Source organism: Vigna umbellata, chromosome 1 (genome assembly GCF_029865625.1).
Source record: "Vigna umbellata cultivar VRB3 chromosome 1, Vumbellata_1.0, whole genome shotgun sequence".
Taxonomy (NCBI): Eukaryota; Viridiplantae; Streptophyta; class Magnoliopsida; order Fabales; family Fabaceae; genus Vigna; species Vigna umbellata.
The window spans coordinates 84,736,397-84,752,252 of NC_142165.1; the positions used below are offsets into that span (position 1 = coordinate 84,736,397).

The window sequence follows — 15,856 nt, forward strand, 5'->3', positions numbered from 1 at the left end:
ATAAAAAAGTTAATTAAACGTTTTTATTAAAATAAAAATGATTCATAAATATTTTATTATATCTAACATTAACTAAATAAGAAATAATTACAACAAAAGTAAAACATTTAATATTTCTATATTGTCTTTCAATAGTTTTTAGATGGTAAAAGAATTATTTAAATTCAATAATGAAGAAGAAAATGGCGAGAAAGAATAGCACTTAGTTACGATATTTATTAACTAATCAAATTCGTAAGTAATTAAAAATAGAATTATAGACAGATTTTCTTATTTGTTAATGACTATTTTATTGACAAATTTTGAAATATTAATAATTCATCGATAAAATTAAATTACTGATAAATTTTTATTATTAGACAGATTTTATCCATTGAAAATTACAATTTCTTTTGTATGACATGAAAAAATTAAATTAATTAATGTTTTATACAATGTTGTTATTATATAATGTAATTAAAAAAAATCACTTAATATTAATTGATTATTTATGTAGATGTGTATGGGATAGATGTGTAAGGTATTGACACCAAAAACTAAAGTCAATCCATCGCCATCAAAACCTATTGAAAAGAAAAAAGTGGCAAGCACTATAAAATGAAATAAAAATTGTGATTTGCCTAAGCCTCTATTTCACATTAGAATGACTCGTGAATAATGTTGCAAGTACGTAGCATGGTAAAGTAAAGTGTGAGGGCAAAACAAAGAACAATTACATAAAGAAGTTATACCTTTTATATTATTCAAGTTCAGCAAAGCCCAAGGCAATACCCAACCCATTTACGTCAACAAACCAAACACATGCATACGTACAAACAAGGAATTGTTTCTTTGACAAGAAAACACTATCCACACACACCTTCTATATAAACATGCATATACAACGAAAATTTAAACAATAACATATCCCATTCAAAGCATTTTGTGACAGAATTTCAGTAAAAAGACTTTTTAGCCTATAACATTGTGCAGCTATGGCTTCCAGGCAGAGAACAACATCTTTCCGTCCACAACTTTCTGTTCGACGCGTGTACGAGACTTTGCAGCCTCAATCAGAGACTAAAGAACTCCCAGAAGCTTATCTTCTACATGTTTATCTTCCTGGTCTGCTCATTTACTTTTCTCTTAATCCATGCTTTTCTTTCAACTTATATATATATATATATATATATATATATGAGCAATGTACTTCTATGATATAGATTGAGTTTACTCTTCTGCATGTAGATTTACTTAAGAATGAGGAATGTTTTAAAGTGATATATCACAAATGATAACACAGTTGCCTAGTTTATATTTTTCTGAGAGTATGTACGTTATAATTGTTTAATCACTTCTGAATTTTCATATAATTCCTAGGAATTCATCTTATCCAAACACACGGCATGCACATCTCTATTTTAAATTTGTAACGTTAATAATCACAAATATTCAATTAATACGATACAGTTCACGTTTAATAGTTTCAGAATAGTCATTTAAATCAACTTTACCCGAGTCTAAGCCAAAAGAAGCTTTATCTTAAACAGACAAATCGAGTTTAGTTTAGTTTTTCAGTTTGTTTTCTTCTGTCTTGAGTGTAACTATTTTTTTCACCTAACTTTACAGGTTTTCCAAGGGAAAGTGTAAAGATAACTTATGTGGCCCCTTCACGAACGGTGAGGATATCTGGAGAAAGACAAGTTCGAGGGCCAATATGGCAACGAATTGACCAATCATATCCCATTCCTGATTATTGTGATGCAGAGGCACTTCAGGGTAAGTATGAAGCTCCTGTTCTCATCCTTACAATACCAAAGAAGTCCACGACCGCATCACAAGCTGCACCTAAACAACAAGAAGTGGGAACATCCCAAGACAAAGGTGCAGTGGCTGAATCAAAGCCTGATGAAAAAGTTCAGGATGCTACTCCACCACAACCTACGACTACAACTAAAGTGGAAGAAGAACCAGTTGAAGACAAGAAAAGTGCTTCACCACCAAGGCTTGACTTTGAGGCACAAAAAAGGGAAGACACACCATCTCAAACCCCTTCAGAACCAATTAGCGACCAAAAGGGTCAAGTGGAAGCTGTAGAAAGAGTTCGTTCCATTGCTGAGCCTCGAATGAGTGAAAAGGAGTTGGAACAAAAACCAGCATCACCAAGGTCATCCACAATGCAAAGAGATGAAAAGCCACAAAAGGGTCAAGAGGAGGATGAGCCAAAATCAACACCAGCTGTGACAACCAAAATGGAAACAGATAAAAAGCCTGAAAAGGGTCAAGAGGAATTTGGACCAAGACCAACAACAACAACGCTAACCAAAGTCAAAACAGCTGAAAGGTACCAGCAGGGTCAAGAGGAATTTGAACCAAGAGCAACACCAGCAATGCTAACCAAAGTAAAAACAGCTGAAAAAATTCAAAAGGGTCAGGAGGAAATTGAACCTAAATCAACACCAACAATGGAGCAGAAAATCAAAAGAGATGAGCAACCTCCAAAGGGTCAAGAGGAAGGTGAGCCAACACCTGGAATAACAAATATTTCCAGAAAGCCAACAGTTAAAGAGCAACCGGAGGAAAAGAGGATAGAAGAAACAAGTGTTGATGCTGCTAAGAAGGAAAGGAACTCAAAGAATGAAGCTAAAGAGGAAGCTTATGAGTCAAGACACGCGAAAGATAAGGAGCAAGCTGATTTTAAAGAGAAAGAGAATTTTGTAGCCAAGGAAGCAGAAACTCGTGCTCCAAAAGTTCAGAAGAAAAAGGAGAAAAAAGGGAAGAGTGAAGAGAATGCAGTGAAAAGGGTTGGAGGTGTCTCCCATGCTTTTTCAAAAGTAGCATTGAATGAGGAAGAGAAAAAAATAGCAACAAATATTGGTGCTGCAGTTCTGGTCATTGCTGCATTGGGATATTATTTATCTTACAGGTTTACCTCTTGAGTTGAACTTAAAACATGTTCCAATCAATGTATGCTTTCTCGCACTTGTACATGAATAATAAACTATAACAAAAATCATTTGAATAAAGAGCGAATGCAATCTATGATTCTTCGTATTTCATGTTCTGTACGAACGCAAAACCAAGTGTTAACTATAATCGTATAAAATTTTATATAAATGAATTGAAACTATATATATAATATCGAAGAAAAAAGGACGGACCACAGCCAACGTGATGTGTGTTTTTTCTTTTACACTCTTTGAAGAACACTTTCACACTTGTACAACCCTCCACGGATAAAATTTGTGTCCTGTGACAATCTTCGAGTTCCACCACTACATTCGAATAAAACTAATAATAAAAAAGAAATTCTAAAATACAAGTTTGTCCTAATCCGTGTTTGGCAATGTCAACTCATATTAGTATGACTTGTATTTGGTATACAATCCTTGAAAATTATTGTTGTAACATACGCTTTAAGTAGAACAAGATTCAAATGTTAACATTGATGATTAACTGATTAGAGTTAATGGAAGATTTTAGAAGTTTTAATGTTAACGTAATGATATCATCTAATCACATTAGTTAATAAGTATAAAAATTTTCATAATCTTTCTCATAAATTTCTAGAATTTAAATTTTATAGAATTTTTTACCTAAACGTCGTATTTTACCAAAAAATATTTTATTTTCTGTAAAGATAACTTATCCTGTAATTTTTTTTAATAAAAAAAACCAGCAATGTATTTAAATTGTCGCCGTAGTTCAATTAAATTCATAATTGGTAATTCATGTCAAGTCACATACAGTGCACACTAAAAAAAATCAATTCATGTTAAAATTACTCTTATCAAATTAAATTGAGCTCAGTTATGAGTAGAGCTGTCAAAACGGGTTACCCAGTCCGACCCGATCTATCACGGGTTGGTCATTTAGTGAGCCAATCCAACCCAACTCATTTATTAGTGAGCTAGAAGAATTCGAACTCAACTCAACCCACCACGGGTTGATGGGTAAACAGGTTGACTCACTGGCTCACTTAATTACAATTTTTTTTAAATAAAAAAAATACAAACTTTCTATAATACAAATCTAAACAAATTTCACTTCTATGTTTAATTAATTTTGAAAATAAGAAACTTAAATACTTTTTTCAAACAAAAATAAAATAATAAATATTTTTTTATAAAATTAAAATTAAATTTTTATAAAATTAAAATTAAATTTTAATAAAATAAAATTAGGTAGGTAGGTTGGTGGGTCAACCCGGCCCACCACGGGTTCAACCCACATGAGTTGGGTTTAAACGAGACAGGTTGAAATCTAACCCGCATAAAAAAAATATAATTTTTTCTAACCCAACCCAGCTCAAACCCGTGGTGGACCGGGTTAGCTCGCGGGTCATGATCCATTTTGACAGCTCTAGTTATGAGAGATTTTTAAATATGAAAAAAGAGTGTTTCATCCTACACCTCCAAGATCTCATCCTGTACCTCCAAAAGTTTCACTTTTAACCTTCTGACATCTCATCATTATCTTACACCTTTAACTTTATAGAAAATTTTATTTTTAATTTTAACAAAAAAAATTTATTTTCTTCTTTTTCTTGTTAAAAAGACTCTATATCAACTAAATAATAACTAAATTTAAAATTCAAATATTATTTAATATAATTTTATATTTTAATAATTATTAAAATATGATTTATGTTATAATAATAATTATATTAAAAATATAAAAATAAAATAATTAAAAATAAAAATAATAACAAAAAAGTAAATTATATTAAATAAAATATTTAATATATTCAAATATATTAAATTATATTAAAATATTAAATTATTTTAAATAATTATTAAAATTTAAATAATAAACAAAATTTTAAAACAATTATTTATCAAATAACAAATAAAATTATATTAAATAAAATATTTAAATATACTAAATTATATTAAAATATTAAATTAAATTAAATAATTATTAAAATTTATATATAAAATAAAATTTTAAAAACCATTCTTTATGGGATATGGATATACGACGATTAACAAATTTTTCAAAAATTTTTGTCTTTTTAAAATTTTAATAATTATAAAATTTAATTTAATATTTTAATATAATTTAATATATTTAAATATATTAAATATGATTTTAAGTATTATTTTTATTTTTATTTTTATTCTTATTTTAGTTATTATTTTTCAATTTTCTTAATAGAACTATTTTAAAAATATAAATTATATTTTATTAATTATTAAAACATAAAAATATAATAAGTAATATTATAATATTTATTTAAGTTTAATATTTATTAAATTTTAAATAAAAAGCAAAGTATTAACATATTATATAGATTTTAATATATAAATAAGCTTTTTAAAATTTTCATTTTTATTTAAAATTTAATAATTATTTAATTTATTTTAATATTTTATTATAATTTAATATATTTAAATATATTAAATCAAATTTATTTTTATTATTATTTTTATTTTTTTAATATAACTATTATTATAATATAAATTATATTTTAATAATTATTAAAATACAAAATTATTTTAAATAATATTTAAATTTTAAAATAAATTAAATTAAATTATTATTAAGACAGTGAAGATTGTTTTTAGTAAAAAAAAAAGAAAATGGAAAAATATTTATTAAAGTTAAAAATAAAGTTTTGAAAAAGTTGAAGTTGCAGGATGATGATATGTTTAAAAGTGAAATTTTTGGAAGTGCAGGATGAGATATTAGAGGTGTAGGATGAAATACTCATGAAAAATATCAGACTCTTGGATTATGAAAAATCAACCTATAAATATCGTATAGAAAAATATTCGTTGACAAACATGCTCTCAAAAGGCCAAGTTTAGTACATACCGTATATAAGTTATCATTTTTAAATAGATATTATATCTTCCCAAAAAAGGATGTACTTCCAATAATTTCACAGGCTTTCTGTTCGCATTCTAGTTTGCCCCACCTTGCATCAACTCGTTCACAGGGGAATACTGGTTTGCCAAGGCTGCCAAAAAGAACACAAAGTGTCATGCAAATAAAAAATGTTGGCATTTACTCCTGGTAGTCCTGTTTGCATAAATTTCATCACAAGACACTTAAAAGTTAATTTTTAATTTATTTATAAATTAATTTAGATGAGAAGCGTAATTCATTCAACTTCTTCAAAAGCTAATTTAACTTACACATAAACCAATTTTAACTTGTACAAAGTTTATGTCAATTTATCTTATTTTCTTTCTTATATATGTCTACAGAAAAGTTTATCCGATCATGACCTTAGCTTTGCTATAGTTAAACACAACCCTTTTAGGCCTAATGCATGGACAATGCACAAATCTATTTTTACCAAGTCAAAATTGAATTCTACTTACAAGGTGCAGCAAGGATGAAACAACTTCAGCAGGATATGAAAATGAAGTCAAAATTTTGACTAAGCTATTAGTTTTTTAATCTACACATAAAAGGATTCTTTCTTTTCAGGTATCAACATAGCGAAGTCTTCTTAATTAAATAGCAAACTGTACTACATAAATTTTAAAGGAATAAAAATTTAAATAATTTCTTAACTCTAGACTTTCAACTTTTAAAGCATATTTGCCAACACAGCAGAAAATTAGACCAAAAGTTTTAACAGGACATACCCATTAACATACTAATAGAGGCATACACTGAAAAAATATATACGAAAAAGATGGTTTGAACCATTTGTTAAATGATACGGTGGCAATAATTACATCTTATAAACCATAACGAGCAGAACTCACCTTCTATTAACAACATTGTGAACATGACACAACCACTGAGAAAATTCAGTATGTGACCCAGTCTGTACAGGATTTGCTCTGCCAAACATGTGAATAAGCACTTAAGTAAAAGGTTAACTAAAATAGAACTTTTGGAAGAATATCATGCTGATGCAATTAAGCAACATGTGAAAATTCGAGCAGATCAAATAATTCATTTACATGAATCTTTCATACAGGATATAAAGATCCATAAGAGCTTAGTTGGAGTATTGGAGATGGTTAAGGGCAAAGCATAGTAGTAGAAAAGTTTGACCTTTATGTTGTCAGGTCAAATCAAAGTCACAGATAGTAGTATAGTTTAAAAAAAAATACTCAATAGTGATGCAAATAGAGACAACATGTGCAAATTTCAGATGAATGAGTATTAGGGGTTGTCCTTTTGCATTAAATACGGCATGGATTTGCGTATGTTAAATGAAAGTAATCTTATATACTTAGTATTGCTGCAAAAGGACCTTGTTAGAAAACATAAAATGTAATGACTAAATAACTCTTTCGGAAAAAAAAATAGAAAAGTAAGGATGAAATAGGAATTACTTTGTGGGCTATGTAGTTCAGTTTAAAAGGTAAAACAAAGACAGAAGTCCGCATTCATCATTTAGAGGCAAAAAAGGCATTATACTTAAGAAAACCCTTGACTAAATGCCAATGCTCAAACTCTGGTAGATTTTTTGACATCCATCCATCATGAATTTACAATTTTAACTAAATTCATTACTTTGTCCATCCGTGTCCCCAATAAAAGGAAGTTATAAAAGTACAATTATCTAAATAGGAAATAAAAAATTTAAATGAATAAAAGGGGGAGAGAGAAAAATTAAAATAAACAATTATAATCACGTGTGATTAATTGTAGGATAAAGAGTGAGGATTGATATACCTAAGAATTTCTTTAAAATGATCTGCACATTCCCTGCATGGATACATTCGAGACAAGATTTGTACCTGTGTAATAATTGCATCCTGTTACAAGATTTTACAGTCTAATAGCATAACTAAATTTCCCTACTACCATACAAACGGAATTTTTGACAAAGTACATTGTTTGCCTTAAGGTCAATCCCTGGTTATTTGGATCATAAGTTTAGACCAAGACTCCAAGTTACTTTAATGATAGGTAAAAAACACACAAACGTTCCTCCCACACACTTATTGTCAGGATAATATACTGTCGTATTGACATAATAAATCAGACATTAAGGTTTTTGTAACACAATACCACAAGATAAATTTGATGCAAGGATTTCGTATAAAAATTACAACAAAGACTCAAATAGGGCCACATCATGTCCTAACTACTAACTTCTGGATGAAATTTTACATTTATATCTACAAACAAAGGAAGCAAGGAAAATACCAATTCTTTTACATCCTTCTTTTGCTGTCTTGTAGGCTTATCTGGATACTGAAAAGATAACAAGGTCGTTCAATGGAAAACATCCAAGTTATTCATTTTTTTTGTTTCAGTTAAGGTGATAAGACAACAAAACTAAACCTGCGTACCACATGAATAAGAAAATATTGATTATCTTTTTCTTTTTTGACATCCTCGGATACAAAAAATGTGAAACCATGAAACCTAATGTTGTGCTGTGTGATTCAACTTGGTTATGAAACCGTTAATAGAAAACACTGAATTTGTTTGTAGATGAAAGTAACAGCATTTGAAGAAGTGTTCAGAAGTTCAAAAGTAGCAACACAGATGAAACAGACTTTCAGAGTGCATAGAAACAAAAGGTTGAAGATAACGAAGTTGAAATTTTAGAATGGCAGGTCGAACACCATGATAATAAGAGAAATGGAACCTAGTAAAACTTTTAAATGGAGAATATTAACCATGTGAAACTCTGCTAAAATAGCATCCCATATGTAAAGCAATAAAAAGTAGGAGAAAATGGTCTGCAATAACTGGTACATATGTCTCCTCGCATAAAATAATTCAATACTTATTATGCAACAGGGAACAACAATTCGGGGCATAATACATAACATATTTAGATAATTAAAAGCAATGGAGGGATTAATATTAATAGTATCAGTACAAATTGCAGTGACAAAACCTGAGCTGCTAGAGTGTGAAGTAAAGTCCAAGTAGCCCTTCCAAGCTCTTCTTTAGGCCCTTGGGTTGTAGACTTTACCTATAGGAACAAATTGATGATTAAAAGTAAAGCAATTCACAAAATTTCATATGCATAAAGATATCCGCTAAACATATGAAACCTTGATAAATATAGCATTCAACTCAATTAACGATCTAACAAGGCTACAAATAATTACCATGTTTACATATATATACCAACAACATAGTAATTCCCCCCACCCAACCAAAAAGAATATATTTTTAGGGAAAAAATGGGTGTTTCTTAAAAGCCTCAATTATAAACTTTATCGTAGCAAATCAAAGCATGAATTAAATAAAACATTTTAAAAAAAGAAAGTAAAAGGTATTCAAATTCAACTAGAACCTAGAGACAACTGCATATTCAATTCAATTCAAAAAACCACAAAGAGCCAATAACAAAACCACAGTCACGTTGATGATATCGATACCTTGACAGCAGTATCACCAAGTTGTACAGATGATGTAGTTTTTGCAAGTGGAGCTTTAGTGGAGGAAGAGACAGACAAGGGAAAGCCACTACCAGGGAGCCCTGATGACTGAAGATGAGAACCTACGAAATTAGAGAGATGATGTTGAACAAAATTTGAGACTTGCTCAAAGTTTTGAAACAGGACCTGCAGTGGATTCACAGGCATGCTACCTGACATAAGAGCAGGAGACAGCATAAGAGAGAAAAAAGACAACAATCACACTCAGCAAAGCTCAACATCAAAATTAAACTAAACCACATACATATATACATTCGTTAGGGGTGGCAAAGACCTGAAAATCACATAGAACTAACAACAGCGCGTATACCTATAAGCTACAAGACTTGAAAACTAATCATCACATATAAAGAAATGTAGTTTGCATTTTCTCAAACATATTGGGTGCACTTAATTAAACTACCACCCAAATCAGACTAAAGTCTTGATTCACAACGACGGACATCTTATATCATTCACAATTTCACACTCAATCTACTCAAAGAATTTGAATTGCATGGAAAGGGTCAACAAATCTCAGGTTAAAGGAGACTCTTTTCTTTCCAACAACACTCCATAAAATTCAACCAAGTAGTTAACATTACCCATGCATTATACACACAAAAGAAAAAGATAACTGCATCATTCTCTTACTCGCATCTGTAACAGAAAATATCACGGCTTCCATGCATAATAGCATAGCAACACTATGAAACTCAACAATTTTTATCAAACTAATGACGAGCAAGCGTGAGAAAGCGCACTAGGTAATCATGACAACCCTTAATCTTACAGTATCATCCAAATGGTTAAATCAGATATACAAAGCAAAACTTCATCATCACTTATTGCCACTGAATACAAATGAATGAAAGAAAGAAAATGAGTTACCGCCACAGAATACTGTCTCAAGAACGTAATTCAAGTCTTCTTGGCCGTCTCTCAAGAATGGGGTTCATCTACTCTTACATATAAAAGGTAAATAGTTATATTATAAAAATAACTAAATTAATTTATTTTAGTAATAATATAATTGATTTAAATTTTATTTTAAAAATATTTATAGATAAAATATTTTAAATAATAGTTATATTTACAATCAATATTCATAATTTAAAGTATAATTTCTCCACACCTCATAAAATAAAATATTTTCAATTAAATTCCTATTAAATTATTTTAGTATATTTGTCAAAAAATTTATGTAATTTAGTTTTTCATAAATGAAGGATGTTATTATTATTTTATCCTGTCATGATTGTCTCTATAATTTACAAAATATAAATTTGTGATTAATATAATATGATATTACAATTAAATATTGATTAGTTGTTTTTATTAATTTATTAAAAATATATTGAATGACGATACTGTTGATTTTCATGTCACTGCTCACAATGATCAACAGTGTGTCATCATTATCACCAAAAAATTACTGTTGATACTGTAGGAGTGTCAATATAATTGCTCTTTCTAATAACCTGTCTCTTCTAACCTATCATTTTCATCTTTATTTCTAAATCAAATTTTATTCATTTCTAGTCAAAATTATTATTAAAAACAATTCTATATAACAATAAAAATTATTTATCATAATTACTAAACATAAATTATCTATACTTATTAAAAAGTAGGATTGATTGTTGTAACCGTGTTATACATGTATTTTTAATATACACATTTTATTATCAATTTTACCTTTATTCATGTTATAAATTATTTTATTATTTTACTGTTTAAATTTTATAGCTATTTTTTAAAATCTAATAAAATTATAAACATTATTTATTTTATACCTTATTTTTTAAAATAATTATGTTAAAAATGATTTTTTTTGTCATTATAATAAAAAAAGAATGGATATACATGCCCCCATATACGCATGTTTTTACTAGTTAATTTTAATTAAGATAAAATGTATATTTAAAAAATATTTATTACGAATTTTAATTAAAAAATCAGTCTTGACAAATTACATGAAATAAAGAACATTAATTTACACATGATCATTTTAGTTTTTATCTCCTAATAAACTCATAAATTGGCTAACTTACCATTCTTTTAAAAAAAATAAAAAAGAAAAAGAAAAGTGTTACATCTATTCTTGCCATTTATCAAGGAACAATGGCTAAATCATGTAGAACTTGAGAAAAGCTCAGTTCATTAGGATTCAAAATGCTGTTTTTATATGGTTTTAATTTTAATCTTCAGATGCATCTAATCCAACGGAACATATCAAGTTTCAGTTGTCTCCATACCATATCTACACTTCTATCTCTCTCAGCAGTAACAACAGGTGTCCAGGCATAAAAGTAAAAGACAAGAAATTATAGTAAAATATGCTTTTACAGGCATGAATTTGCAATACGCTATTATTCATCAGAAAACTCATCACCATAAAAACCATTACTACCATCCTCATCAACCACAGGTTTAGTTTTGAATTTTGATGCTTTGCTAGATTTTGAGGGTTTCTTTAATTTTTCAGCCTGCAACTCCAACACCTTCTCTGAAGGTTTCCGCTTTCTTTTAGCTCGTGTTCCCCAAGCATCATCTGCAAAGCAATTTTAAAGACTATGTAACAATTGCACACACAACATAACCTTCTTTAGTAACAGACAATCAGAGTCTATGTAAATGTTTGAACTAAAAGTTCGCACACTTAAGGTTGAATTATCTTCACTTTGCAAAAGTAACTCTCATTTTAGTCCATTTCAAACTAACTTGCAATGCAAATTTAAGACAACTCGGTCTAAAATGCAATTGAAAACCAAACAATTTTTTAATGTACATTGAAAACCAATTATGCCCTACGTATGGTGGACAGGCGAACTTCAGTAAATTTGCTTGAAAACAAGGAAGAGACCAAAACTAAAAGGTTCCTTGCAATAATTTTGCTGCACGAGTTACATATTCGGGGTTCAATAGTTCACTTCTTTTGAAAAACAAGATTTCTTAAGAATCCAAATACTTAGCTTCTAGCGTACAGTGTAAGGCTTGACATTACCTTCAAGTGGACTTGAGTTATGATTCGTGGTATGTTCATTTGGTCCAGCCTCTTCCGAAAGTGGGGATCCTGAGTTATTGCTGTCCACCAACTTGGAAGAACTTTCTATGAACTTGTCCATTTGTTCAGGAACATCACAAGTGGGAGTTGCTGGCAGGAAACATAACTCTTCTTCAGACATATCAGAGTCACTGAAACCAGGATCTTTCTCCACGGTTACAATGTCAACTTCGTCATCTTCATTAACATCCGATTCTTTTACCTGAAAGAATGTGAACTTAAGACTAAAATTTAACAGGGAAATAAAAAGAAAACCAGCATGACTATCTAACACTAGCTTACCTTCCCAGTCTCGGGAATCAAATCAAATTCATCTTCTCGCTCCACATACTCCTCATTTTCCTCAAGCTCCTTAAAATCGGGAGCAAAGGCACTCCAGTTCTCTGTGTAATCTTTAGCCCAGATATAAACTATGCCGTTCAAAGAAACAGATACAACAATAGGACGTACAGGATGCCATGCTAAATCAATAATGGCTTCCTTAGGTCCTTCAAGGATTTTGACTAGACGGCCAACTCTATCCCATATGTAAATCTTGTGCTCTCCTTTACTGGCAGAACCACCAACAACCCACTCACCATCCCCACTGAAGCAAGGTGCTTTCCAGTGAACCTTCGTGATTAAATCTTGAAGCTCCCGGAACAAAGTTAAGCATTTTGACCCTACAGCCTTCAACTTCTCAACACCTTCTAGATCATTGAGGTTCTCATTCAGATCAACAAGTGCTCTAACTTCATCTTTCAGAGGTAGAAGATTTTCAAAGATCCTGATTATTCGATCATTTGAGTTTGTTAAAAGATATTTTCCATTCCTGCTGAACACAATGTTCTTCACTACAGAACCACCAGGAATAGGAACCATGGCACGCACCTCATTATCTATATGGTTAATTATAAGAATTTCCCCCTTTGAGTTTCCCACATAAACTAGGTTTCCGTTCTTACTAAAACACGCAGCAGTTGGTGAAAAGGAGGTAATTCCATCAGCACACTTATTACGTGAGGCAGGGGTTGCTCCATTATTAGATACCTCCAAGACAGAAACCTTAAGAGAAGTTGTATTTCCTGTGTTCAAGTCAACAATCATAGGTGCACATGAGAGAGGGCATGCCAGGCAAAGAGATGGTTTAGAGGAACCCGGATGAAGACGAGCATGCAGAGGCGTTTGTTGTAAAACTATTCTTGTTATTCTCGTACCACTCATAACATCCCACAGTAAAAGTGACTTGTCAGCAGCAGATATAAGAATCCGGTTACCACACTTTGACCAACACACACTGGTTATTGGAGATGAACAATCATTATCTCGGAGCTCTTTAGCAATGCCCCGCGTTTCAAAATCCCAGATAACACAACTTCCGTCATTGCACCCAACTGATTTAGTTAGTAAAAGCAAGAGTCAGAAAGCTGAAAATGTATAACAGCTCCAATTAATAATTCATAAAACTAATCTTTTTTATTAAATTTATATACAAAACATTCAAAATAAAAACAGACATGCTATGAGTTTATGCATCAAAACAAGAAACTACTGCATAGATCCGAAAGTGATACTCAGTATGAATGTGGCGATGATCTTATTGTGCAACCTTCCATGGTTCCACTAGACCCCATTGGGGGCCAATACTGCTGAGAAAATCTCCCCACGCACTCAGCATATCTATACAGATTAGTCCCAACAAAATTCTGCATGCCCACAGACCAAAATTCTTCAAATAATTAGCACTACCAAAAACATTATATCTTCCCTCCTAGACCATAATGACCGGAGACATATGATAACTGCCAACATAATCCATAAATCATCAACTCACACATGGCATATCTTCAAGTTTACAACAACTCCATCATGAACCTCGTCAGCCTTGTTGTCAAAGGATTGACTGTTTGCACAAGGTAACTTTGCATTATCTATGTTTTCCATCAACCAACAAGGCCAAACATTTGGCTTTACACAGGATAAGTTTCAATAACAAATATGCAAGCCATTTTAGTACATTCACAAGGACTAATTCAACTCATGTGATTATATGACTCAATATACTGGTTTCAATGAAAAAAAAACGACTATTCCCCCCACTCAACCAAATCACACACTGCTTAAAGCACATAGCAACTTAGCACAACAACCTAACACATACATATATATAATAATCAAGACATTCTAAAAACCATAAACAAACCAAACCACGTCATCCATATCATACCACGTTGTTCCAGTACACGAGCGATTATAAATTGGTAAAGCAATCATACTTCATGTCACAAAGAATCATCATTTGCCAGAAAGAACAGCAAAGCAAAACGGACAGACCTAGGTTGTATTTAATTGTTTTCTTTTTTCAATTTTTCAAAACTATTGTATCAAAAAGATTTCAAAAACTGTTGTTCACAGAGTATGGTGGGTGAAGAATATGTCTCAGGACAAAGAATGATGACACAAAATTGAAAGTAAAATTATTAAAATAACTGAAAAAAAAATGTTAAAAGGGAGAGTGAGAGAATTACCGGCAAGAAGTGTACCACGACGATTGAAAGCAATACATTTCATACACCCATGTTCCAAATACTCTTCTATCACTTCAGGAAAATCTCCCTGCAAGGGGTCTTCAATATTGCACAAAATAACAACAATGTCAGTTGGTACCCATTAATGGAAGTAAAAGTAACTTCTTTTTCGTTATTTTAGTGAGTACGCCTTTTAAACTTGTCAAAGGTTAACTAATTGAGTGTTACGGACATAAACAAAAACAAAGGTTTAAAAAGATTATGTTGGGTTGCTGAAACAAAGGAAAGGGGCGTAAGAGAAAGAAATTGGAAGAAGAAAACAAACCAATGATTTGTGCGTTCATCGTTGCGGGAAGCTTCCAGTGCAGATTCAGAGAGAGAGGATGAAGTTAACTGTGGAAGGGGAAACAGAAGCAACAGACCAAGAATGGCGAAAGACGAAAAGGGAACACAGGCAACGGTCGCGTCGTGTACCGTACTGCTATCTTCTACCGTCCGTCTAAAAACAAACATCTTTTTATTTGTTGGAAAAATATTTGCAAATATATATATATATATATATATATATATATATATATATATTAATTTTAAATAAAAATAAGTTTTTAAATTATAAAATAAAATTACATATTAGAATACTAGTTCAAATAAATATAATCTTTATAAAATATAAACTTAAATAAGTTATATTCAAATATAAATTTAAAAAAATTAATTCTTTCAAAAATAAACCCAATTCATATGTCTAAAGGGTTAAATATGTTTTTAGTCCCTGAACTATCAAGCGATTTTGGTTTTAATCCCTACTCAGAACTTTGATGGTTTTTAGTCCTTATTGTTTTAAAACTCTGAGTAATAGTCCTTAAAATTGGACGGTGTTAAGTTTCAGTGGATGTGGCAAACGGCGTTGCCACGTGATCACTGATTTACTCTATTCTCTGTCTGCCACG

General features: G+C 30.7%; 3 protein-coding genes across 10 annotated transcripts; 1 reads left to right on the plus strand and 2 right to left on the minus strand.

The window, feature by feature from the left end:
* Positions 1-719: 719 nt before the first annotated feature.
* LOC124828447 (uncharacterized) lies at positions 720-3,007 on the plus strand. Its single transcript, XM_047301738.2, has 2 exons — positions 720-1,104; positions 1,609-3,007. The coding sequence occupies exons 1-2, from the start codon at positions 975-977 to the stop codon at positions 2,916-2,918; spliced, it is 1,440 nt and encodes a 479-aa protein (XP_047157694.2). The 5' UTR covers positions 720-974; the 3' UTR covers positions 2,919-3,007.
* Positions 1,079-10,287, minus strand: ERV1 (Erv1/Alr family protein). Of its 5 annotated transcripts, XM_088104520.1 has the most exons (8): positions 9,987-10,126; positions 9,294-9,505; positions 8,804-8,881; positions 8,101-8,148; positions 7,624-7,688; positions 6,702-6,779; positions 5,797-5,941; positions 1,079-1,217 (listed from the first exon to the last, which is right to left on the minus strand). In XM_088104520.1, the coding sequence occupies exons 1-7, from the start codon at positions 10,030-10,032 to the stop codon at positions 5,827-5,829; spliced, it is 642 nt and encodes a 213-aa protein (XP_087960646.1). In that variant the 5' UTR covers positions 10,033-10,126; the 3' UTR covers positions 1,079-1,217; positions 5,797-5,826. The 5 variants fall into 5 exon arrangements, with proteins under 5 accessions (XP_087960646.1, XP_047157714.1, XP_087960648.1 ...); XM_047301758.2 differs by lacking the exons at positions 1,079-1,217; positions 9,987-10,126 and adding an exon at positions 10,224-10,287 and having other exon boundaries at positions 5,686-5,941; XM_088104522.1 differs by lacking the exon at positions 1,079-1,217 and having other exon boundaries at positions 5,686-5,941; positions 10,126-10,217.
* A 1,278-nt stretch (positions 10,288-11,565) lies between these two features.
* LOC124828469 (protein RBL-like) lies at positions 11,566-15,418 on the minus strand. Of its 4 annotated transcripts, XM_047301777.2 has the most exons (7): positions 15,232-15,249; positions 14,907-15,005; positions 14,213-14,281; positions 13,988-14,084; positions 12,682-13,772; positions 12,340-12,601; positions 11,566-11,886 (listed from the first exon to the last, which is right to left on the minus strand). In XM_047301777.2, the coding sequence occupies exons 3-7, from the start codon at positions 14,219-14,221 to the stop codon at positions 11,705-11,707; spliced, it is 1,641 nt and encodes a 546-aa protein (XP_047157733.1). In that variant the 5' UTR covers positions 14,222-14,281; positions 14,907-15,005; positions 15,232-15,249; the 3' UTR covers positions 11,566-11,704. The 4 variants fall into 4 exon arrangements, with proteins under 4 accessions (XP_047157733.1, XP_087960649.1, XP_047157726.1 ...); XM_088104523.1 differs by lacking the exon at positions 13,988-14,084 and having other exon boundaries at positions 15,232-15,247; XM_047301770.2 differs by lacking the exons at positions 13,988-14,084; positions 14,213-14,281 and having other exon boundaries at positions 15,232-15,418.
* Between the last annotated feature and the right edge of the window lie 438 nt (positions 15,419-15,856).